At 36.6% G+C, this 27496-nt stretch overlaps 1 protein-coding gene across 1 annotated transcript in view; it reads left to right on the plus strand.

The window, feature by feature from the left end:
* Nucleotides 1–27496, plus strand: part of KIAA0825 (KIAA0825 ortholog) — a 498815-nt gene that overhangs the window by 81330 nt on the left and 389989 nt on the right. Inside the window, exons 4-6 of the mRNA XM_011989441.1 lie at nt 10361–10492; nt 22539–22707; nt 25704–26373. Of these exons, the coding sequence (XP_011844831.1) occupies nt 10362–10492; nt 22539–22707; nt 25704–26373 (970 nt within the window). The 5' untranslated portion in view covers nt 10361. The remainder of the gene's footprint in view (nt 1–10360; nt 10493–22538; nt 22708–25703; nt 26374–27496) is intronic.

The raw sequence follows: 27496 nt of genomic DNA on the forward strand, positions 1-27496 counted from the left end.
TTCTTGAAATGGAGTCTCACCCTGTCATGCAGGCTGGAGTGCACTGCCACAATCTTGGCTCACTGCAATCTCCACTTCCTGGGTTCAAGTGATTCTCCTGCATCAGCCTCCTGAATAGCTGGGATTACAGGCTCACACCACCATGCCTGGCCAATTTTTTGTATCTTTAGTAGAGACAGGGTTTCACCATGTTGGCCAGGCTGGTCTCAAACCCCTGACCTGGCAATCCACCTGCACTGGCCTCCCAAAATGCTGGGATTACGGGCATGAGCCACCATGCTCAGCCGGATTCCTTTTTTTTTTTTTTTTTTAATCTATGACTTTTGGGAGTTTGATTATTAAATGCCTTGAGGTAGTCTTCTTTGGGTTAAATCTGCTTGGTGTTCTATAACCTTCTTGAACTTGAATGTTGATATACCTCTCTACGTTTGAGGTGCCATTTTTTTTTTATTATTTCTTTCAATAAACTTTCTGCCCCTTTCTTTCTCTCTTTCAGGCCAATAACTCTTAGATTTGCCCTTTTCAGGCTATTTTCTAGATTTTCTGGCCTGCTTCATTATTTTTTATTCTTTTTTCTTTTGTCTCCTCTGATTGTGTATTTTCAAATAGCCTGTCTTTGAGCTCACTAATTCTTTCTTCTGCTTGGTCAATACTGCTATTAAGAGACTCCGATGCACTCTTCAGTATGTCAATTACATTTTTCAATTCCAGAATTTCTGCTTGATTCTTTCTATTTCAATCTCTGTATTAAATTTATCTGATAAAATTCTGAATTCCTTCTCTGTGTTATCTTGAATTTCTTTGATTTTCCTCAACACAGCTATTTTAAATTATCTGAAATATCACATGTAGGTGTTTCTCTAGGATTGGTCTCTGGTGCCTTATTTAGTTAATTGGGTGGGGTCATGTTTTCCTGGATGGTCTTGATGCTTGTGGGGTTTTTTGTTTGTTTGTTTGTTTTGTGCCTACGCATAGAAGAATTAGGTATTTATTGTAGTCTTCACAGCCTGGGCTTGTTTGTGCCTATCTATCTTGGGAATGCTTTCCATGTATTTGAAGGGACTTGGGTCCCATGCCCAATTACACTATGGTTCTTGCAATCTTACAGAGGTATCACCTTGGCAATCTTTGATATGATCCAGAAGAATCACTAGATCATCAAACAGAGACTCATGTTCTCCTCCCTTACTTTCTCCTAAACAATCTGAGTCTCTCTCTCTCTCTCTCTCTCTCTCTGTGCTGAGCCACCTGGAACTGGGGGTGGGGTAATATAAGCACCCCTGTGGCTACCACTGCTAGAACTTCCTTGGGTCAGACCTGAAGCCAGCACAGCACTGGGTCTTGCCTGATGGCTGCTGTAACCACTGACTGGTTACCACCTATGTTCACTCAAGGCCGTAGGAATCCCTATACAGCAGGTGGGGAAGCCAGCCAGGTTTGTAGCCTCCCTTCAGGGCAGTTAGTTCCCCCACGCCATAGGTGGGTTCATAGATACTGTCTTGGAGCCAGAGATTGTAGTCAAAACCCTTAGAAATCTATCTGGTGTTCTGTTCTACTGTGGTTAAGCTGGCCCTCAAACCACAAGACAAAGTCCTTCCCACTGTTCCTTCCCCTTTTCACAGGCAGAGGAGCCTAACTCTGTGGCCGCCATCACCACAGGCCCAAATGGAGTATTGCCAGACTACAACCAATGTTCCCATAGGGCCCAAGGGCTCTTCAGTCAGTCAGCTTGTTGTGAATGTTGCCAGGCATGAGACTAACCCTTCAGGATAGTGGACTCCCATCTGGCCCAGGGCAGGGCCAGAAATGCCATCCAAGAGCCTAGGCCTGGACTTGGGGACCTCAAGAGCCCACTTAGTGCTCTGCCCCACTGTGGCTGAGCTGGTACCTAAAGTGCAAGACTAAGCCCCTTTTACTTTTGCCCTGTTTTTCTCAAGCAGAAGGAGTCTTTCACCATAGTCATCACAACTGGGAATATGCTAGGTTTCACCTAAAGTCAACATATCTAAGAATCTCACCTGAGGTCCACAGTATACAACCTGGATAGCGTTGTTAGTTATCCAGGGACCAAGAGCTCTCTAGTCAGCAGGCGACGAATCCTGTCAGGACTGGGTCGTTCTCATCAAGGCAGCTGGTTTCTTTCTGGTCCAAGATTTGTCTAGAAATGTCATCTAGGAACTAGGGCCTGGAATAGGGACCTCACAAGTCTGCCTGGTACCCTGTACTATTGTTGCTGAGCTGGTATCCAAGATGCAAGAGAAAGTCCTCTTTACTCTTCACTCTCCTCTCTTCAAGCAGAAGGAACGAGTATCTTTTGCAGCTGTGAGCTGTGCTCCCTGGGATTGGGGGAGGGGTGGCACAAGTACTCCCTTAGCTGACCCAGCTGGTGTCTCCCTAGGTCATGTACTGCCCTCGTCCACTGGTTCTAAGCCCAGCACAGCACAAGGGCTTGCCTAAGAATAGCCGTCCTTGTATCCTAGACTCCCTTTCAAGTTTACCTGTGACCCCAGAGCACTGCAGCCTGTGGTGGTGAAGATTGCAGAGAAACTCAAGTTCTGATCTCTGGGATGGAAGATTCCATTCTGGCCATGGCTGTTTCAAATGTTCACTCCATGGGTGGGTGCCAGCTGGGCCCAGCACAGCTTTGCTCTCCCCTGTGACAGGGCAGCACTGAGTTCAATGCCAACCCCCCACCCCACCCCACCCACTGTGTTCTCCCTCTCCTAAGTGCGTAGATTATCTTTCCACACTATGTGGTTGCTGCCAAGGGATGAGGGAGGGTGACATCAGCAATGTGTTTTCTATCCTCTCAGTTCCTCTCTCAGTGATAGGAAGTTAAAACCAGGTAACTTTACCTGATTTCTGGCTCTTATGACACTGCTTTTTTTTGTGTACTTAGTTGTTAAAATTTGGTGTTCCTGCATGGAGAACCCTTGGTGACATCTTCTATTCAGCCTTCTTACTCTGCCTTCCTGACACTCTGTACATCAAGTTTCAGATGTTCAAAAGTCCCATAATTTTTTCCATATTTGCCTTAGTATGAGACATTAAAAGGTAGAAAATTCTGAAGATAGAGGACTAAGCACATGTATTTACTTTTCTTCCCTCCTGAAATCCTATTGAAATGTCAGTAAAGACATGTAGTAAAGCAAACTTGAAAGAAATATGAGGTGCCATTGGGATATTTCTGGAAGATAGAAAGTAAAGAGGCTCAGACCAATAAAGAAACTGGAGGCATGGAAACAACCCTCTACAACATGCAAAAGAGGAAGTTGCTATGGTAGTAAGAGCCATTCCCTGGAGTAATGCCACCTTCAAAGACAAAAATAACAGAATGAAGTAGGCTACAGGGTAGTCATCAAGGAGGGAAAGCACTGAAGAAATGTTTATGAGCAGCTAAACAGGTTAGCCCCTTTCTCTCATTATGCAATAGAGTTTGCTTCCTTGAAATGTTTTCTTGCTTCCTTGAAAAATTTTCAACAAGTTGAAAATCTAGGTGGTTAGCACATACAGCTATGAGTGTTGACCACAATATGAGAAGCAGAACAGATTCTAGGTTACTTCCAGGCCTCTACCAAGGCCTGGGAGAGAACAGAGAAGCAGAACTAATCTACAGTGAGAAAAATAAATTATTCCATTACAGGAGAGAGGTCCCTATCCAGACCCCAAGAAAGGGTTCTTGGATCTTGCAGAAGAAGGAATTCAGGGTGAGTCCATAGAATAAAGTGAAAGCAAGTTTATTAAGAAAGTAGAGGAATAAAAGAATGGCTACTCCATAGACAGAGCAGCCCCGTGGGCTGCTAGTTGCCCATTTTTATGGTTATTTCTTGATGATATGCTAAACAAGGGGTGGATTATTCATGCCTTCTCTTTCCAGACCATATAGGGTAACTTCCTGATGTTGCCATGGCATTTGTAAACTGTCATGGTGCTGATGGGAGTGTAGCGGTGAGGACAACCAGAGGTCACTCTCGTGGCCATCTTGGTTTTGATGGGTTTTGACTGGCTTCTTTACTGTAAACTGTTTTATCCCTTAGCCCTTAATCCTAAACTTAATCCTACTGAAAGCTATTTTAATCCTTAGCCCTTAATCCTAAGGGTTGCAGAGGGAGGAAGATCCATCTTCCATAACTTCTTCAGGCTGAGTAGGGGTGATGATATTCCTGCCTAACTATCAGGGTCTCTTGTGTTCAGGGTAGAGAGGAGCTCAGTCAGAAAGCATCAGTAGGAAGCAGTAAGGAATCTCAAGACTTTTTAATTTTATTTTCTCAAGCATCAGTGAGGAATCTCCAGACTTTTTAATTTTATTTTAATGTACTTTTATTTTTATTTTTATTTTTATTTATTTACTTATTTATTGAGACAGAGTCTCGCTGTGTCATCCAGGCTATAGTACAGTGGCACGATCTCAGCTCACTGCAACCTCTGCCTCCTGGGCTCAAGCAATTCTCCTGCCTTAGTCTCCCGAGTAGCTGGGATTACAGGCATGTGCCAACACACTCAGCTAATTTTTATATTTTTAGTAGAGACAGGGTTTTGCCATGTTGGCAGGCTGGTCTCAAACTCCCAACTGCAGGAGATCCTCCCATCTCGGCCTCCCAGAATGCTGGGATTACCGGCATGAACCACTGCAACTGACTTCAAGACTTTTTTAAAGCCAACCCAAGTCATGGGCTTGTACCCTCAAATACCTATGAGTTGAGTAAATTTCTCTCCTTTTCAGGTCCCAAGATAACTTGGAACACCTGGATCTGTTAGAAAGTAACATTCTTTACTTACCACAGTACAGAAACACTCTACACAGGGACTGTGTAGGCAGGGTATGAGGCCAGTTCTCCAAAAGGCTTTTATTGACTTTACAAGCCAAGTTTGATTCCTTAAAGTAAAGCACACCATTCCAGTCAAAGCCTTGGTAAAATAACCAGAAACTGGTTATTGTGTCCTGTTGTGTCCTGTTACAAATGAAAACAGATTCTTTTTTTTTGAGAGGGAATCTTGCTCTGTCACCCAGGCTGGAGTGCAATGGCATGATCTTGGCTCACTGCAACCTCTGCCTCCCAGGTTCAAGCGATTCTCCTGCCTCAACCTCCTGGGTAGCTGGGATTGCAGGAGCCCACTACCATGCCTAGCTAATTTTTGTATTTTTAGTAGAGATGGGGTTTCACCATGTTGACCAGGCTGGTCTCAAACTCCTGACCTCAGGTGGTCCCTCTGCCTCGGCCTCCCAAAGTGCTGGGATTACGGGCATGAGCCTCTGTGCCTGGCCGAAAACAGATTCTTATTGCACTTATGCAAATAACTATATTGCCATAAATTAAGAACATTCACAAATAGTTTCCAAATTCTGGAGAAATCACATGGAGAGGAACAAATATGCCCCAAATTTTGTTCACAGGAGTATACTTTACTCAATTGTTTAAAGCTGTAAATAGCTCAAAATAAAAGTTTTCTTGACTCTGAAAAACAAAACAAGGATTGGCAACATTTTAAGCAAAACATTAAAAAGATTATTGTAGACTTCTATTAGTTTAGTCAATGCAGTTAACTCCTGTTTGATAGTCATGAACATTTCAGCTCTCCATGAGAGTCCTGAAAGTTTTTTCCTCTATTCTGATGTCACAGTCTCCAAAGTTATCAGAAAATCTGCATTCAAGAACATCTGCTAGAGTTCTATAGTTGATTATAAATCACCTTCTAAAGAGGACCAAAACAAGACAACAATTATCTGTGGATGACAAAACATCTTAGGAGAGCCACAGTTGAAAACATAGTTGACAAAGAAATTTGGCTACCTCTGTAGCATACAATAATTTTATGTAATGATTATAATTATTTAAAAACATACACTAAGTCATTTTAGAATTATAAATTTCCCATAATTTTGGAACATATACCAATAACATATTTATACAAATATAGCCCAAAGAAAACAAAACGCTGTTTTACATTTGATAATCCTTCCTGTATGACTTTATACTAAATAAACTAAATGTCACTGTTTGCATTAGTGCATTGTTGGTGTCAAACCAAATTCTTAATAAAATCTTACAGACAAATGTATTCAATCTTAATCAGTTTGACCGTAAGGTAAGATTCTCATAAACCTTTTATAACCCTTTACAATTTTTGTTAAAGAGCAGATTAAAAGGAGGTTTTTGCTCTAAGGAAAATCTGTTGTGTTTTTATTCCAGTGTATGGAAACACTGAATAATACCCCTTTAACTTTAGCCAGTATGTTCACACACAGAATTTTTTTTACAAGATTAATTTTTCACAAACCGTTCACAACTTGTTTAAGCCTTCAGCCTTATTTTATCTAACTTAAAACAATCCTTTAGCCAAAAAGTAAATAAATCCATATTCCCATGACTTCTTATAATCTTTTACCAAAAGTATATTCTACTTTCCTTACAGGCCTTGTGTGTAGACTGTTTGTCAATAGTCTCAATTACATGTTAAGTGTTAATTCTTAATGACTTTTACTTTTGGTAAAAACCTTGGTAAGTATGGGATTTTAATTATGTACTAGGTGTGGAGCCTGGGACCCGGACAGAAGTGCATATAAGGTCTGACTCTTTCCAGAGTCTCACTCCACATGTACCAGGCCTTACCTAGCTGTAAAACAGGCAAATTGTACAGTTAAGAGTCATAGTGGCATTTTATGAAGCCTTTAGGAGGCCTAATCACCTTTAAATTGTACATTTCTTGCATAAATTCCCTTTCATAAATTATTTCACAACTTACACAGACAATCTTTGACATACTTGGACTTTCCCACTTGTCCTAAACATCTCTCTTTTTAAACAACCAGTTATTTTACTTTAGGACAACAATTTACATACGAGAGCATTTCTTACATAAAATTTCTATTATTTATAACCTTCTTTGCCTAGCTAGTGGTCATGGTTAATTTCACATATCTCCAGGCCTTATCTAGAATCTAATGCTCCAAAACAAATTGAATAATTTTAAAAAGTTAAGCAGTTTATGACCTTAAAGTATTTAGCAAACTTAATATCTGACCCACATAATTTAAACCCAATGTTTACATTTTTGAAGATATTTTTATTTACCGATAATGTTTAAAACTGTCTTTATTTCCCAAATATTACTTAAGTCACGTGAACTATATGAAAGGCATTAAACATTACTTTTCTGACAAAATATTTGATTAAACCAGTTAATCAAAGCTCTTTCACATATAAACATCACACACACAACACATATAAATACACAGAGAGAAGATAGAGGACTCATTGCCTAAGGCAGGAATTGAACCCTGAACCCAGGCCACCATTGTGATGGCAGAGACCAAGAGAAAGTACTGCCACATGGTTACAAGGTCAAGCTCCCAAGGACATACAAAAGGGAAACCTTATCCAGTTTTTTTCAGGGACCTGCAACAAAGTTTGTAACTGACAGTTTGCTGGGCCATCTTGAAAAGCAGGCTTACAGGTGCCCTAAACCCATGTTCTATCCTAAGGTACTCCTGTTCATGACACAACAATACAGAAAGACACACAAAGTACACCAGATTCACTACAGCTTAAGACTAGCCTCACAATTCCTTTTTCCCATAATCAAAACTTTGTAGGAGATAAACACTAATTTTTACCATTCATTCAACTGGTTTGCAGAGAGAGAAAAAGAAAAGAATTGCCTCAGGCAGGTTGGGGAAGGCAAAGAGTTCAGGGAGACCAGAGAAAGACCTACCTGTTGTTCAAAAGTTCAGGTGGCCACTTGTTGGTCACAAAGGGATCTTTTCCAGGAGTTCCATCAGCTCTCAAGGTTTTCCCGTTTTGGGGAGGAAAAAGCTCCCCATGTCATATGTTCCTGTACATGCCTAATCCTATCACCCATAGCCATCAGCAAAGAGTACAAGGCAGATTAATCCAAAGAGAATAGCAGTTCACATCCCACAGTACCAAACGTATTCTTAGCCAAAAGGGATTTTACTGAGAGAGGCCTCTAACCCCTAAATCTTATAAGGAACCCTAACCCTCCTAAGTTGGGCCTCTAACCCAAGGTTGGCCAAGCATCCTTGCCTTTTATTAAGGGGGGACTGTAACCCAGTGTCTTAGGAGAGACCCTGACTCCCCTAAGTTGAGCCTCTAACCCAATCCCATTATTTACCTGGGTACCCCACCACTTACCCAAAGTTGGCTGATCAGTGTTGCAGTCCATTTCCTTTGGATTGGGGAGTTTCTTCAGTATCATCCCTTTGGGGTTTGCCAGAAAGATGTTACCAGGCGCCACCACTTGCCCAAAGTTAGCCTTTCGGCTGGGGGTTTCCTTATTATAGTCCATTCCATGGTTGCCAGAAAGATGTTAGAGAATAGGAGTCCTGATCCAGACCCCAAGAGAGAGTTCTTGGATCTTGTACAAGAAAGAATTCAGGGTATCCATAGAGTAAAATGAAAGCAAGTTTATTAAGAAAGCAGAGGAATAAAAGAATGGCTACTCCATAGACAGAACAGCCCCATGGGCTGCTGGTTGCCCATTTTTATGGTTATTTCTAGATGATATGCAAAACAAGGGGTGGATTATTCATGCCTCCCCTTTCTAGGCCATATAAGGTAATTTCCTGATGTTGCCATGGCATTTGTAAACTGTCATGGCACTAGTGGGAGTGTAGCAGTGAGGACAACCAGAGGTCACTCTCGTGGCCATCTTGGTTTTGATGGGTTTTGACTGGCTTCTTTACTGCAAACTGTTTTATCAGCAAGATCTTTATGATCTGTATTTTGTGCTGACCTCCTCTCTCATTCTGTGACTTAGAATGCCTTAACCATCTGGGAATGCAGTCCAGTAGGTCTCAGCCTTATTTTACCCAGCTCCTATTCAAGATAGAGTTGCTCTGGTTCGCACACCTCTGACAGTTCCACTGTAGTGTGATGAACTCTTGGTTGGTCACTTGTGCAAATCATCAGATATGTGCTTGCTTCTGTTCACAAATCCTAAGGAGATACCCACTGATAGATACACAGCATCCACTCATGTAGTGTCTGAATCAACCTTCCTGCTCTGTCGGGAGAGACCTTTTGGATAAAACAACCTCTTAACAGTAGAGAAAATCCTTGCTAGCTACCAATATGTATCAATCTAGTCCTTTGTCAGTAAAAAAGAATGGATCGCCATGGATCATTTAGACATTTGAGGCAAATCAATATCATGAAAGTGGAGAATCAAGTTTAACCAAATGAATGGTGGTGGCAGAAAGGCTAGCTGTCTGCCAAAGATTAATGATCTCCATTCATGGCATAGAGCTTTCGTGGAATCAAATGCCCAGCCAGTGGCAGCATTTCCCAGACACCTTCACCGCCAGGTAGAGTCATGTGACTAGCTCTCACTAGAGAGCTCTGAACCACATTTAAGCAGATGTGGTAAGAGTCATTTCTTGGCCAAAGTAATCAAGAAGGTAGTTTGTCTTTCCCACTTACTTCTTTCCCCATAGCTTCTGCACTTACTTCTTCTACACAAATATCACCTCCTCAGTGACCTTCCCTGATATTCCTAAATAAAATAGCTCACACTCTGCCCTTGCTGTATCACTCTTAATTTAGCCCATTGCCATGCTTTACTTGTTCTTATAGCACTTCTCACCATGTGATTTTTGATTAAATATATCTGTTTATGTGTTATAAAAAATCTGTCTTCCCCACTAGAATAAAAACTCCATGAGGGCAGGGTATTTAAATTATTGCAGCTATATCCCAGCCTCTATAGCAGTGCTGCAACCTATCAAGCGTTCAGTACATAGACAGAATGAATGATTAAAGCTTTGATGGTGATGAAATGCATGTGCCTCAAGAAGGAGTATCATATCATTCAGTTTTTAGTTAGGTATCAATACTGAGGTTGTCAAGGGGTGCTAGAGGAACTCAAGGATAGTTTTGCATCCTTCACATATAAATAGACCCAGTGGGGTGAGGCTTTTAAAAGTCTAAGGCTACAATTTCCAGGTAAGTATATTGACAAGAGTTGAAGGAAGGTATTGAATTTTTGCTGCACCCACCCTTGTTCACAGTGGTCTGTGGGCTCTGTCACTTCCATTACAGTTCTTGGCCATAATGAGAAGCTGCAGGATGCTTAAGTACTCTCTGAGGGATGCTGTTTTGTTCAGCTTTCAAACCATAGAAAAGTGTGAAAATTAGGTCACACCTCATGAAATTTAAATAACAAAACATTCTACCTAGCTTTATAATACCCTAGTTCTCCAACTGCTATATTTCATTATGCCTATAAATGGGAATTATTATTTTTGGTTTAGTATCACAACTTGAGGTGAATTTCTGCCCACCCCTATCCTTGGCCATTGTAGGGGAACTGACATGTTTTATTATTTATTCTTGCTCCTCAGAATGGATTGGGATGATGAATATTCTCATAATTCTTTTGACCTACATTGTTTGTTAAACTCATTTCCTGGAGACTTGGAGTTTGAGCAGATCTTCAGTGATATTGATGAAAAGATTGAACAAAATGCTGCAAGGTAAATATTGTTAATTATTTAAAACAAGTTGTTTTCACATTTCACTTATATGAAATTTACCTGGTCTATTTGTGTCCTGCTCTTAGATAATTTTAGGTTTTAATTGTCATTAACTTTCCCCCAAAATATTGATTAGACTCCCTCTCACTTAAAGTTTACATGGTTGTCTTTATCTGAGTAGCATTTTTAAGACTAGAAAATATAAGCACTATCTTGAAGTAGGCAATTAAAGTTTATTAAATTGGCACTAATGTTTTCTTAGAGCTTGTCAATATTGATGTTCTGAATTTTCATTAATATGGTTAGAGTGTAAGGCCATGATTGCTTGAGTTACTAAAAACAGAACATTAAAATTTTTTTGCATAATATTTAACATTCTTTCTCACTTAAGTAGGAGGCTAGAGACTTTATAGAGAGTTGTTATACTAGATTAGTCATCACCTATCCCAAAAAGTCGTGTTACCAAATACTGAGGGAAACAGTGACAGCTAAATGGTTTCTCATTAATACATGTTCTTTGGTAGAAAGGACTCTGTCTTCATATGTAGTTGTGGACCCTATAATCAGGCAGTTACTTATTTGCATCATTTTGATCAACGGTTCTACTTTACCTCATGTAGGTTACAAATGTGCAAACCACAGTAAAAATTTATATTGTGTAATGATACATAGCATTTCCTTTTTTAAAATTTAAGATACAGTTACATTGAATTTCCAAAGAAACTGAAACAAGTAAGTGAGATGTTCCTATGATATTTTTCCTTCTGCTTTACATGAGAATAATTAGTTCTTTATTATAACAATGGGCATAAGTAAATTGAAAAGATAGCATATTATTGGAGAATTATACTTAAAAACATCTCCCATCCCAGAAATCCTCTCCATGAAGGTAGTAGAGAAAGGAAAAAGAAACGCTTTTATTATTGAATTAAAAACCAGAATATGATGTGCATTTCAGGCAGTTCACTAAGTGCTTGTAAAAATGGAAGGGAATCTCACCCCTTTAAATAGCGAAGCAGACACAGCCCATTACATTACATGTTATCAAGATAAGCAATCACTAGTCCTCAGGTAGGAAGACTGGATAGCACATTTTGTCACACATAGTTCATCCTAACTTTTTACCATGGTAAATTAGTGTTAGCTAATTGGCTTTATCCTGAGGAGAAACAAACTTTTTTGTATCTTTATAACTGGAGATCGTTTTGCAAATTGGAACAGGCAACCACTGAAGTTAGGCTCTTACTCTCTCACAGGAACTGGGAGATTGGGGAGCTATCTCCCTTGATGCTTGCATTTCAAAAAGATAGCTCCCAGTTTCTTGAGAAGGGCATTCCTGGGTCACAAAGCTGACAAAAGGACTGCTGACAAGTTTTCCAAAGAATAGATACATGTCTTCCTAGTCTTCCAAGGAATAGATACATGGCAAAAGATGAGAAAGTACTTATGATTACAGGCTTCTCTTTTTTCTTTTTTTTTTTTAGTCACCCAGGCTGGAGTGCAATGATGCAATTTCGGCTCACTGAAACCTCTGCCTCCCTGGCTCAAGCGATTCTTGTGCCTCAGCCTCTCAAGTAGCTGTGATTACAGGCACCTGCTGCCACACACAGCTAATTTTTGTATTCTTTGTAGAGATGGGGTTTCACAATGTTGACCAGGCTGGTCTTGAACTCCTGACCTCAGGTGATCCACCCGCCACAGCCTTCCAAAGTGCTGGGATTACAGGCGCGAGCCACCATGCTTGGCCTATGATTAGAAGCTTTCTAAGGTAAATGCTCTAAGGAAAAAGGAGAGGAGGGAAATCTTTTCCCTTATTTTCAACAGGGAAAATTAAACTTTTTATTTTTAATTTGTATTTGCCCTTTATACTATACCTATACATATACACATTATATATGTATTTTAGAGATAGACAACCAAACTGAGAATGTATAGTTGATATTTCATATAAATATAAAATAAACTTTAGGGTAATTATGTATTTATATAACTTTCATGTTATATATTTATGTATTTTATGACACAGTTTCTAACTCAAAGAAACTTACAAATGAAAATAGTATTTACTTAAATAGATTAACAAGACATTACCTAAATTTCAGAGATGTTTATATTTTTAAAAATTGAACTATTTTTTAAAAGGTAAACCTTTTCCTTCACAATGGAACTTAGGCTCCATCAAAATAAAACAAGTCACTGAACTCTGATGCTTTTGTTCTGGATTGCTTATTTTTATTTATGAACCATTTATACTTAATTTTTTGCCTTACCTAGTCAAAAAGAAATCATATTTAAAACAGTGATTAAAACATTGTATTTTGCATTAAAAAATAGTTATTAGGTCAAAACTCAGATGTTAGTATTAAAAAGAAAATACAGTATGGAACATAGGATATAATTTTTAAATTAAAAATATTTTATTGCCCATATATTAAAACGCACCTAGAGCAGAACCACCTCAAGTGACCATTGATCTTCACAAGGGACAAAATAAGGAAGTAGCTGTATGTGCTGTATGCTACATTTAGAATCAAGTCTATTTTTCATCAAATTCAATTATGTTTTCATTATACTCCAGAGAATAAACATAATAGTATAGAGTATATATATTTTTAAAAATAAAATACTGAATAATAACTGTGGTTCAGAAGAGTATAAATCATTTATGCGCTCATTTATTGCCTTCTAACAGAATAGCTTTTAGAAAATTGTATGTCATGACGAATCAGTTATGCCACACTTACACTGCAGTAGTTGAATTACCCTTGGCATTTTTGTATTCTAACAGTTCTATTTATCTCCCAGTAGTGTACATTGAATAAGTAATGAACATCTGTATGGTATAGGTTTTCCTCCATAGTTTTAAAAGAAAAAAACAACATTAGTAATTCATTTTAAAATACGATAGTTTTTTCCTTATACTTGAATTTTTAAAGTAGCAGTGACCCTGACATCTATTTATGAATTCCTTCTCCCTCCTTAATATCATCAGGTTTTATGAGCCACAGGGTCTATTGCTTCCCCAAAGCAGTGATTCACCAGAATGGACCAGTGTGCCCAAAGGTCACTGAACCCTCACCTGCCCTTCAAGAGAGGCTGTCATTCTCAGACCACTTCACTTTTACATTCTCCTTTCCATTCAAGTCAGACCTGGGTGACTGATAGGTCCCACAGCAGAAATTAGTGATAATGAATCATTTATTCAAACACATATCAAAATAGGTAACAAGAAGTAAATAACATGCCAAAGAGAAACATTATGAATGTTGTACCTGCGTATCATTAGTTCCCTAACTGAAAACTGCATACTTTAGCACTAATGAACTGAGTGGTACTTACTAGTTTTACAAAATATTGAGGTACAGAAGTTCTTCTGGGCTCACAATATGACACAGCATAGGCCGGACGCGGTGGGCTCATGCCTGTAATCCCAGCACTTTAGGAGGCTGAGGTAGGCAGATCACAAAGTCAGGAGTTCGAGACCAGCCTGGCCAATATGGTGAAACCTCGTCTCTACTAAAAATACAAAAATCAGCCAGGCATGGTGGTGTGCACCTGTAATCCCAGCTACTCAGGAGGCTGAGGCAGGAGAATTGCTTGAACCCAGGAGGCGGAGGTTGCAGTGAGCCAAGATTGCGCCACTGCACTCCAGCCTGGGCAACAGAGCGAGATTCCATCTCAAAAAAAAAAAAAAAAAAAGACACAGAATGATTTTTTCCCCCTTAATGTTCAGTTGGATAAATATAATTGTATCTTAACAATTTACTTTACTTTTTCATTTCCTAATTATAGACAACCTCTGTGTGTATCTTAGGAAGTAAGTTTTGCTGGTACCAATGCCGCTGGACTACTTTTTTTTCTTTCTTTTTTTTTTAATCTAAGGAAAGATGTAATCTCAACACTTTGGGAGGCCAAGGCAGGAAGATCACTTGAGAGCAGGAGTTTAAAACTAGCCTGGACAACATAGCAATACCCCATCTCTACTGAAAAAAAAAAAAAAATTAGCCCAACTTTGGTTGGTTGCTCACCTGTGGTCCTAGCTACTCGGGGGGCTGAGGTGGGAGGACTGCTTGAGCCCAGGAATTTAAGGGTGCACACGCTATTGTACTCCAGCTTGGGCAACAGGCTGTCTGGAAAGGAAGGGAGGAAAGGAAAGGAAAGGGAAAGGGAAATGAGGAAAGGAAAGAAAAGGAAAGAGGGAGGGAGGACCCGAGGCAGGGAGGAAGGAAGGAACAAGAAGTGCTACCAGGTCGGGTGGGGGCTCATGCCTACAATCCCAGCACTTTGGGAGGCTGCGTGCCATGTGCAGATCTTTTGAGCTCAGGAATTTGAGACCAGCCTGGACAACATGGCGAAACACTGTCTCTACAAAAAACAAAAACAAAAATTAGCTGGTGTGGTGGCATACCCCTGTGGATTTAGCTACTTGGGGTGCTGAGGTGGAAGGATCCCTTGAGCCTGGGAGGTTGAGGCTGCAGTGAGCTGTGATTGCACCACTGCGCTACTGCCTGGGCAACAATGTGAGCCCTGTCTCAAAAATAAGAATTGCTACTAGCAATAATACTATTTATTTGACTTCACCTAGAAAATGCAGGGAGAGGGGAGACATTTAACCATGTCTATTAATGAAAGGGTACATATTCCATAGATTACACTTATTTTTTATATAATGCTTACATTTTTTGAGCTTCCATATTAAAAATTTGCTTTCAAGTTTTCCATATGATGGTATTTTATGACTATATAGACACACAGACACACACACACACACAAAAATATTAATATATTTTATAGCCAGAGCAAATTATACAAAATGAAAATTAGTCATTTCAAAGGTTTTACTGTGCATTATTATTTCTGGCAATATTGTGGCACTTATTTAATAATAAGTAGATGCAAATTAATATTTGCAATCATTTTTGTAACTTCCTGTGTTTGCACTTCAGTTTTGGGTTTCTTCATTATACACTACATCTCACAGAATCCCGACCTCTTCTCCCCTCCTGCTGAACAAGACCAGGCCACATAGGAAGAAACCTGGAAAGGGCTAATTCCCCCAACTACTGTTGAACCCAGAATAAAACTTTAACCCACTTTCCAACTCTGACTGGGCCTTTCCAGAACTCTTCTTCTCTCCAGAGTTAAGAATGCATCCTCCTCTGCTTTAGGAGGCTAGAATGAATAGGGTAAAATGTGGAGTCAGTAGCTCCATTCGATGATTGTTACAAGACTTTTTCAAGTATTGTGGACATTTCAAGTGTTTGAGTTTTTTTTAAGTACAGTATAGCTTTTATTTTTAAGTGTGTTAGCTTCACCTACTCTTGGCCAAATAAGCATAAGACAATAGAGAATTGTTGTTTGGGGATATTCCTAAAAGATATTATTGTATTATCTTTCCATGGCAAATAAGGAAAGGGAAGCACGTGTCTGCCTGTTTATAAATTGTTGTAATAACAAAAGTTGAATAGTATTATACTGAAAATCCAGACCTCATAAAGAGATTGAGCCAATAGTAGTTGGACCACTATTTTCCAGAGAGGATATTAGTTAATGGGTCAGTGGGAAGTAAGCCCCACCCTTGATGTAACAATCTGAGGTGCCTGGTGAAGACCTGACCCAGCTCTGAAAGCAGGAACAGGGGAGGGAACACTGTAAGAGGACTGGAGCCTTGGTAACAGATATGACTGCTGTGGCCAGCTCATCTTTCATGTTGGATGATGCCTGGAGATTGAATCCAAGCCTGTCAACTTTCCCTGGAAAAGACCCTTGTCATGGCCTCAGCTGAGTCAACACCTTGTCTAAAAATGGTCACTAACACCACATCCATTGCTAATCACAATCGAAATTCTAGAATGCCATGACTAGGAATATCCTTTCATGGAACCTGGAATGGGAGCTGGGATGGGAAGGGGCTGGAAGCTGTTGCCTTTATTTTCTACTTAAGGACTTTTCTTTAAGCCAGGCATGGTGGCACATGCCTGTAGTCCTAGCTACTTGGGAGGCTGAGGCCAGAGGATTGCTTGAGTCCAAGAGTTCGAATCCAGCCTAGACAACATTATGAAACTCTGTCTCATTCATAAAGAACTAAATTGGAATTTAAAAGTAATTCCTTTTTTTGTGTGTGTGTGATGAACTTTCACTCTTGTTGTCCAGGCTGGAGTGCAATGGTGCAATCTCATCTCACTGTAGCCTCCGCCTCCCGGGTTAAAGCAATTCTTCTGCCCCAGCCTCTCAAGTAGCTGGGATTACAGGCATGTGCCAGCTAATTTTGTACTTTTTTAGTAGAGACGGGGTTTCACCATGTTGGTCAGGCTGGTCTCGAACTCCTGACCTCAGGTGATCTACCCACCTTAGCTTCCCAAAGTGCTGGGATTATGGGCGTGAGCCACCATGCCTGGCCATTAATTCCATTTTTTAAAAAAAAAGATTTTTGATTTCCACTTTGAAGATATTACTTGTTCTTCACTGTATTTTCACTGCCTAAAACAGTCTTGGCACGTAGTAGGCTAGAAGATAGTCAATAAATGTGTGTTAGACATGTTAGGTATTTATTGCTTTTGTTTTATCTTAAAGTTAGATGAATAGAACATGATAGATGAAGCTATCTTCAAATGCATTTTTCCTTAAATATTTTTGCATTATAAAAGTAACACATACTCAGGATAAAATTTCAAACAGTAGAGAAGAGCAGTGAAGAGGAAAACTTTTGCCATTCCTCTGACCCTCCTAGTCTTGTTCTTTAGAGGAAAGCTATCTTGATAAATTATTGTGTAATTTTCTAGAAATATTCTCTACATAAACATGTATGCACCCCAAAATATATTTTTATACAAATGGGAATTATATGTATATTCTGTGGTTAGATTTTTTTTTTACTTAGTGTGTATATATATACATATATATGTGTATATATATATACACACACACTATGTGTATACTACATATGTATGATATATATATACTACTTCATATATATAATCATATATAATCATATGTATGTAATCATATATATATGAGAGTATTTACTGTATGCCTACCTCCTCACACATAAACCACAGGTATTATTAAAACCTTCAGTTTGTAGCTTCTAGTAAATCTGTTATCTGGCTTAATGATTGATTTAATCAGGACAATGGAGATAAAGATGTAGACCTGATCTGTTCCTGTATCTCTTTGGATTCCCATTATTACGTACGTTCTCCCACTCTGTTTTTTCACTATCTCTTTCTCTGAAAGAGAATCAAGGGAGTTGGCACAGAGCAAATGCTGGTGCAGATCCTCCACTTTTCTCTTCCTAATTTCAGTTTGTATGGTTTTGTTGGGATAAACCACCTTCTGACTTCATTAAATTGTGCTGAAATTCCTGGACAAGCTGCCATAGGTTAAAAAAAAAAAAAAAAAAAAAAAAAAGGAGCACATTTACTTATTCTTGATTTTCATCGGTATTAGACTATGTCCTTCTAGCCCTATAGAATGTTTCTAGAAACTTCTCTTTATATTATTAACATAGCCCTGTGCCACTTCCATCTTGCTCCTGTCACTAGTTTATGAGAAGTGATCCAAATCAGATGTAGATTTAGGAGGCAGAAGAAGTGATCTAATTGTGTTGGGAAGCTCGTTCTTATCAGTACAAGATCATTTTGGTCCTGTGAGTACTATCCTGCCACCGACTGGATTTCCAGGAGTATTTCACAATTGGTTGACTCTTTTGAAAGCACTTTAGATTTTCTTAGATTGATACAGGCCTACACTAGGTGTGAATGATCCAAATTGAAGCATCTGCACCATTCAAGAGCCATTCTCAACTTTTGTAGCGGGATTCGTGGTATATAACAACAAATCAAGAGAGGACCCTAACTAACTCTAAAGTTTCTTTCATACTGTGTTGCTTGTAGTAAACTCTGAACAAAAGGTGGGTTAACAATAGATGGGAATTCTGAGAGAGGCTATTAATATATAGTCCCAATGAGCAATGATAAGGGCCCATGCCAAATCTTTTACAAAAGGAATGGAAAGGAAAGGATACGTATGAGAAAGATTTACTGTCAAGGATATTTTTTCCTGAAGTATAATTACATCTTTTTGAAATGATTAAATGTCTCTGAAATAGAAAACAATTCAGGATAAGTTTTAATTTCTCACCATTTTAGCCATTGAAGTAGTTGTGTTAGGAGTATTTTTTGACTTTTTAAAAAATATTATCCAGAAATGTCTTTGTCTCAGGAAAGTAAGTTTTCATTTCATGGCTGACTTATATTTTAATTACATACTAGTTTGTATACATCAGCCCTCTTCCCTATTAATTACCTGATAATTCCAAAGAATGCTAGTTAGATAAATAGGGCTTATCTAAAAACTAGAAAATCTGTTTACCTCAGAATGATTTCTTTGTCTTTTTAAACACAAAAAGCGCAGAAATGAACAGAAATGTAACAGAATTGAAATGTCAATGTAACAATTGAAAAGACTTGTCTTTTCCTTAAGTTGAACTTATTTTGTGGGTAAGAAGTATAAGCAAGAGCATCACAATGTAAAAGCTTAAAAAATTTTTTTTTTAATTTTGGGTTTTCCATACTGTAATAAATAAGTCTTTAAGCTTTGCCATGAGGCATCTATCCTGATTTAAGAAATAAAAATTTTTGTATTCTAACATTCCATGAAAGCCATATATGTGTTTTCTACAATCTTTTTATTTAAAAAGTTCTCATAATTTATCAATGGAACATACTTTTTTTCCTTTTAACTATTTTGTGACTGGATAATACTTCTGAAATCTTGTAAGAACTTTATAATAAGCTGAAGTTTCAAGATGTTATCATTATCCTCTTCTGTTTTTCAGTATCTCATCCTATCTCCAACTGTACCAGTTCAATATTAATCAGCTCTTGGACTACTATTGTTATTTAATGCAGTCTGTCCAATAGTAGGACATCTCAGCCTTTTTGGAAGTGAGATGGTACATACATACATACACACATACATCCATACATGCATGAATGTAGTAGTGACCATAAAAATAAATTCATATTTCTTATTCTTCAAATAAATATAGTTTTAAAGTGAGACAACAGTGAGGTTAGATGACGAGTACTGACTTCTGAGGGGTGAGGTGTCAGGGAATTTTAAGTACAGTGATTCTACTAATGTTCTTAAAGCAACATCCTTGCATATAATCTCCTCTTCTACAAGGAAAAACCTTTTTACACCTCCCGCAGGCACTTTTAGTGGCTCCCTCCTGTGTACTCCCTTAGCACATTGTACACAGTCCTTATCAAGTCTTACTGTGTTGTAGTTGTTTATTTACAGGTTTATCTCTTTCACTAGACAGAATTCCTTTAGGGACAGGACGACGTCTTATTCACATTGGGTTCCCTAGTATATATCACAATGCCTACCACATATTTAACATTCAGCTAATGTTTGTCAAATTTAATGCCTTCATTCAATAAGCAATTTTTACAGTCAGGGAATCTGGGAGTGGATGTTGAATGAGAAAATTACCATAGATATCTTTTTTAAAAAGTATACTCCATATTGCATTTTAAAAATGCTTTATAAATTGATTTATACACAGCCTCTCAGTAATGCATCCACTTGCACACATCATTAACTTAGCTAATTCAGAGTCATTATAATTAAAGCACATTGGGGTTCAAATTTATTAAGAAATGTTGAGACATATGAAAAGGCGTAGAGTAGTATGACAAATAGTCCTGTGCCCACCATCTAGTTTAAGAAATAAAACATTACTAGTATAGCTAAAGCTCTCTATGTACCTCTCCCCAATTTCATCCCACTTCCATCCCCACTCTGCCAGAGGGTGCTGCTGATCATTCCAGTGCATTTCCGTACACTTTTACTACCTATGTTTATAATCCTGAATAATGTGTAGCATTTGAAAGATAATGTTTGAAAACGTTACCTTTTAAATGGTGAAAATTAAATTATATTTTATTTTGACCTTGATTAAAGAAGATAAATTGTCAGATTACATGCCAAACTGACATTTATCATAAATTTTGAAAATATATGTGTAACAATTGAACAAGAAATATCTAGACTTCAGATGGTTAAGTTTTTAGAACAAGATGTATAGGCATTGGTGAGTGGCAGACAAGATAGCCAACTAAAAAAAAATTCAGGTGTAGATAATTAGTTTTGACATTTTATGATTTGTGACAAAATGATTTTAAAATTAAGTTTATCTGTCTTAGTTTGTATCAATGAGGGAGGTCCCCTGAAATGCAGCCACTCAATCCCTTTGTCAGTGTTTGGACAAATTACTAAAATATCTAGCCCTCTAAAGGCTTTACCCTATTTATAAATTGTAGTTGTTGGCTTCTGCCCAGATTCAGATGTTAGAAATTAGCCTAAAATCTGAGTCCTCATTGAAACAGATTTAGGTAGACTAGCTGCTGAGCCTTTCCAGTTCACATTGCTGTAATCTATTAGGTTTCATTGAATGAGACACATGAGGATGCTATAATAAAAACCTTTGATAAAGAGTCCCTAGAGTCAAGGTGTATGCTTAGGGCATTGTGTTTCTCAGTCCATAGAAGTGCTTACATAAGTTAAGAAAATACATGCCAATCTCTTCTCAGACGTAGAACTGGTATTCCTGAATATGGCTGTCCCATCAGGAAACTGAGTGGCCTCTGGCCAGGGGAGGTATTGTTTTTCTTTTAAGTTCTTTGTTTTCATGAAAAGGCTCTTTGATTCTCAGAATGTATTTGTTTCAAGGTAATTTAGTTTGAATTCACTCATGCTCAGAAATCTCCTGAAAAGTTTTACTTAAACTTTTACAGTGTATGTTTTATAGGCAACCCACACCTGGATGAATTTCAAAGAGTCTTTCATATGACATCTATTTTAATAAGCGCTTGGTTTCTAAAGCCTACCAGGGTCTATCATATGGAACCTTTAATTAATAGCAGTTACCTTTTCAAAACACTAACTTTACCTCTTGGTAACAAATCTTTCTTAATATGATTAAGAGACAAATGCGTAGCTGTCAATTTTTGGTGAGGTGTTTCAACTTCAAAGGAATTTGCCTGTTTGAAAGCTTTCTTGAAGTTTAGATATGCTGCCATCAGGTGGTAGTAATATGTCATATCCCTGTGGCTGCGCAGATGGCACTCTGCTAAAGGTCACCAGTTTACCCCATAAAGATTTATAATCATCAATGCACATAATGGTATATGGAAATTAAAAAACATAGTATATCTGCTCTTTTATCAACAGGAAGGATACATTGAATGGAAGTTTTAAAACAGATACATATTGCAAGATTCAACTGGACATTTTTTTTTTCTGTTCTTGATTTACTTTTTTTGGTGAATGAAGCATTTTATTTTATGCCTTATAAATATTTAGAAAATATGGAAAAGTAAAATTTAACACTTATCTGATTACACCCACCCAAATATAATTGCTATTAACCCCTTGATTCATTTCCTTCCAGTCATTTTTTAAATGCAATTTTTAGTAATTTTTGTTTCTGTTTTTTGTAGTGCAGTTGGATGCCAAGAAAAGGTATTTGGCTGTAGTAACGTTGTGTATATAGCTTGTATACTTTATAACTTTTAAAATTCTAAGCTTTTATGACTACTTCATGACTCCTTACTATTCCACTGATGGAAGTTTTTCATAATTTATATAGTCCTTCACCTCTTAGTAGATAATGTATATTTCTAATATTTACAATGTTCAGTATTTTATCTCTCCCTTTCATCCACTGCCTATCAAGAGGGCTATTACCGAATTGCATCTATGCTTGAATTTTGTTTCAACACAAAAGAATTTCTAGTTCATCTGAGTAGCTATTTTATATTTCCTCTATCACTTTTTTTACTGCCAGAAAATATGAACTCTCAGTTTTCAACTATGAATGTATAGTCTCTTTGTTATTATTTTCATATCATACGAATGAATTTGTAAATTGTATAAAACCAGGTACCACATGTGAAGATTTCAGGGCCTGTGATATTATGAAATAAAGCCATTATCTATATCCTGCCAAAATAACTTTTTCTTCTCTTTTTTATAGCATAGAACATTGCATTAAAGAGATACAGTCTGAAATTAACAAACAATGTCCAGGTGTGCAGCTGCAAACAACAACTGACTGCTTTGAATGGCTAGCTAACTATAATTACAGTACATCCGAGTCATCTTTCATTTCCCATGGAGACTTGATAAAATTTCTCAAAACACTGGTAAAGTGAGTTTTTGTTTTATCATGAAGTGGGATGAGTAAACGGGGAATACAACTCATTCAATTTCTATACGTAAATATTTATTTGAGTGACCATATTAGCCTACTATACATAGGGGTTTGTGTTTTTATGTTCCTATATCCCCCATATAATCCACTGAGCTATTTGTTTTAATTTTTAACTATGATTTTTATCAATAAAATAAAATTTTATGTAAATGGAGATTAAATATTATGATTCCTGGGTGATTTGTGATATGATATATATCATATCAATACCACAAAATGTATTGATGTGTATCACAGCTGTCTACCAGAAAAGTTCATATTCATTATATTTTTTATCCTTTCACAACTATTCATTTTTTGTATGCTCATTATTAAGCATAATAAAATCCCCATCGATTAGGTCTATTCGGCCTTGACTATTATTCCCTGCATTCCTAACCTGCAGTCTTACCCAGTTCCTTTCAATCAAGGTAGCAATTTATGCAAGACCACCAAATGCCGGAGAATTATTATGCTGGTCATTCTGGATACTGACCACCCTCTATGCTAGAGAAGTTTTTGTAACCTTCAACAAGAATAGTTATTTTATCACACTTGTTTCTCCAAGGCTGGCTAGCCTGTAAAAACAGATTCCCAGAGATGCAGCACAATTGTTAGAAAGAGGTATTTCTATAGCTATGGTTTTAATTTAATTTTGGGGGAAGAAAAGGCACTGTTTTTGTCTAAACATCAAACATTGACTAAGGCAGATGTGGAAAATATCTGGAGGTTGTAGATGGCTTAGGATGACAGAATCAGATGAAAATAGTTTTTGCCTGTTGTTATTATTTCAGATGTGTCTTTAATGTTTACAAAGTAATAAAAGGAAGAGAAAGGAAAACTGTGTGCCCTGAAGCCTTATTCTTTTAAGGAAAGCTCTCACCCATTATCTCCTGAAGGTGGATCCTTGAAGAATAAATATGGATATAGTTATTCCTTTACTTTCTATTAAGAGCCATGTGTATTGAATTTCATTAATACTGATGTAATAATGCTTTTTCATTTAATTAAAAGCAAAATCTTTTAATTATCTTTTAATCTGTCACACATAAGTCATTCTCTATTCACTGCAGGGCAAAGGCCACCTTAGTTTTGCTCAAATTCATTAGACTGATAGGCTTGTCCCAGTCCTAGGTTTTTTCACATAATTGATCATGTTATTTTAAGGAAGGAACCACATTATTAAAACAGATCCAGATTTAAATGACCTTATTATCAAGTTTCTACATGCCAAAAAATGTCAGTCCTGACGGCATTTTTCAAACATCTGTTTTTTTCATAGAAAATTTTTTGTTAATTTTCTAGCAATTTAAATAAGAAACAGAGGTCCTCATTATGGCAGATACACTGAAGTTATTTTCAAAATTTAAGCAATCATACTAAACATATGTTTTAGACCTCTGTAATCTATTATTCTTTGTTTAATCAAATATTTATAGTTATTGACTGACTAAAAAACCAAGGCAGTGGCACTAATATGACTCATTTGCTTTATAGAATTTACAGTAATGCTGATGTGTCCTATCTAAGGACCTTTCTTTTCCAGAAGTATCAAAATAACTCAACAGCAGGAGAGGAGAGAGAAAGAAGCTACACAGAAGTCATGTGTACTTTGTGGCTCTCTGGAGTGTAGCAGAAAGAATGTGGATGAAGAGAAAGAAGCCAGGGATCCATTCTATAATTCTGTGCCTTACTGTATGTGACTTTTGAAAAGTCACTGAAGCATGCCTGATTTTAGTGTCCTTATGTATAAATTGGGTTTCCAAATACATATGCCAAAGGGTTATCATTATGAATAAACCAGGAAATGTTTGTATAAATACTTAAAAAGCATTTATTGGTATAATTATTGGATGTAATTATTTATTACAGATAGAACATTAGACATTGCAAAGCTTACAATGAATGAGAGAAAATTCCTGGAATTTGTCTAGGAATTGTTCATAATTGTGAATCACACATAATGCCTTTGGTATCTTCATCAATAAGAAATTGCAAAGCCAGCCTGATTTTATGCCGCTTGGACCTTGCTTTCATTTCTCTTGTAATCAGCTTGTTTGTACCTAGAGAATATAAACTAATTTCAGTATTAGCTAAAATAGACTTAATTAGGAAAGTCAGCATGGAAGAAGAATGTGTGTGTCTAATTCAAAGTCCAAGAAAAAAGTAATTTTTTTGTCTCTTTCTATTCATAATTACACCCACCATTGTTTTCTGCCAGCACAGAAAATATAAAGCAATAATTTCATATCATCTTTTGGGGAACAATTCTGAGAGTATCTTTTTCTCATTTTGGGTTATTTCTTTGGAGAGAATTGAAATATTCTCAGATTAATTTTCAAATTAAAATCTTTCTTAACACAGTTCTCAAAAAGGAATTTAAATGAAAGTTAAAATCTTTCAATGTATTAAAATTTACTTCTCAGAATGGTATATCTTAGTAACCCCTAGGCACATACCATATTTAAAGATCTATATTCTAGAATGACTTTAAAGCATTGTATTATGTGTTCATTTGGGGTTTTATAATAATAAGTATACTCATTCAAGCATGAAAATTGTCTACCAGGAATTAGGGGCATGATCTTGAATTTATTTTGTCTTAGGAATACATTTCAATCAATATTTTACTATAGATTTATATTTAGAATTTTTAAGCCACAGTTTTTATACAGATCAGGGTATATCGGGTGGATAACAATGAGGGCTAAAAACGATGTCTAGAGATCTAATTGAAAAGATAATCAGCTAGGTTTGAAATAAACAATTCAAAGTTTAGTAGACCATAAAAGTTAACATTCTAAAACATCTGAATTGGTTAAATTTCAAATAAAAAAAAATGAGGAATTTTAGAGTATTGATTTCAAACTGAAATTATGAAATTGTATATGACTATAGAAATCATTTTTTCGATTATGCTTAATCACATTTCTAATGTTATTTCATTAGCAAAATTTGTTGAAGAATGAACAAAATCAAGAAGAAATGATATTGGATTTACTTTGGGACCTCTCCTGCCACAGCAGTGTTTCATTCCCGTCGACTCTAAGTGGAACATCTTTCCATTTCCTCTCTAGGACGTCTCTTCATTCTGTTGAAGATAATTCCTCTATGGATGTCAAGTCTATATGGGATGATATAAGACTGCATCTTCGACGCTTCTTAGTGAGCAGATTACAAAGCCATAATGAAATAAACAATTCACAGCAAAAAATTTTATTGAAAAAGCAGTGCTTACAACAACTCTTGTTTCTTTATCCAGAATCAGAAGTTATAATCAAATACCAAAACATACAGAGTAAACTGTTGGCTAATCTTCTGCAGAACTGCTTTCCTTCTTACAGCAGAGATTCAAATTTAGATGTAATAGTTCATGGATATCAAAGTACAATGCTTAAGTTATACTTAATAATAAAAGAGGATTTTAACACACTATGTGAAATTTTAGCTCCATCCTCAACGGTGAAATTCATTAAAGAAACTTACCTGGATACTGTTACAGAAGAAATGGCAAAATTTCTTGAAAATTTTTGTGAGCTGCAGTTCAGAGAAAATGCTGTTCGTGTGGTTAAAACAAGCAAGAGCTCCAGCAAGCATAGAGGAGCAGTGCATGCTTTGGGTTAGTGACATTTAAAATTTTTGTTTGGTTTGACTTAAGTCTTTTAATATGTTTAATTTTCTAAGATTTTTTTCTATTTGGTTAAATCTCACTGCAAACTTGAAAATTAGTAAATGAATGTAATGAAATTTTGCAGTAGACATTTCTCTTATGCATTTTTTTCTATAATTATAGTTATAGAAGTATTTTCTTTCTTGTTAAATTGTTAAAGATATTGGAAATATAAGCCAAAAATATTTCAAATAAGAGTTTAATTTCTCTTGATTGCATATGACAAACAGTATTTGTGAAACTGTGTGTGTATACACACATATATATAAGTGAGTATATATGCTTATACACATATAAGTTCCTTTATCTGCTTATTAAATATACACATATATAATAAGCATATATACTCAGTTATGTATATGTACATTTAGTTATATACATAACTCAGAAAAGTATGGTTTTTAATCCATTGTATCTTCCAAAGCCAAAGCATTCTTAGGTAAAAATAATTATTGAAAATTTGTTGAAATTTGCAGTAACTAAAATTGGAAATTTAGAAGTTGTAATATTTTAGTCAGTCAATTCTAATAATGAGCAACTATGAAATACTATAATTATAAAATTCTGTATTGTAATTGATTAGGAAGGTATAACAGTTTAACTATAGCTATTTTTAAAAGTTTCTCTACTATTTTTTCTATAAGGATGTATACAAATAAAAGATGGTTTGGAAATTTCTATTTTATTCATAAGGTAAAGGAAAAAAAGGAAAGAAGTTATTGTGATATAATAAACTTTTCTTGTTGTGGTTGTAATTTCCTACCAGTGGAGAAAAATCAGGGTAAAAATAGGATTATTTCTAAAATTATCATTAGTTATGCTTTTATATAAAATCTGTGGTATATTTCTGAATAAGTTCATAAACTATATGGCTTAAGTATTTGAAAATTATTATTTAGTGAGTTATTATGGATCTTTTAATTTATGATCATCTTTTAAAAATTCCTATAGCTCCCTATACTTGTTCATATCTTCATTAATAAAATTTCAGATGACCAAATTAATGTGGTATATGAAATTTCAAATTGTTTAATATTTTGTCTTAAAATTTTAATTTTCCTCCAGAAGCTAT

Source organism: Mandrillus leucophaeus, unplaced genomic scaffold, assembly GCF_000951045.1.
Source record: "Mandrillus leucophaeus isolate KB7577 unplaced genomic scaffold, Mleu.le_1.0 Scaffold353, whole genome shotgun sequence".
Lineage (NCBI taxonomy): Eukaryota > Metazoa > Chordata > Mammalia > Primates > Cercopithecidae > Mandrillus > Mandrillus leucophaeus.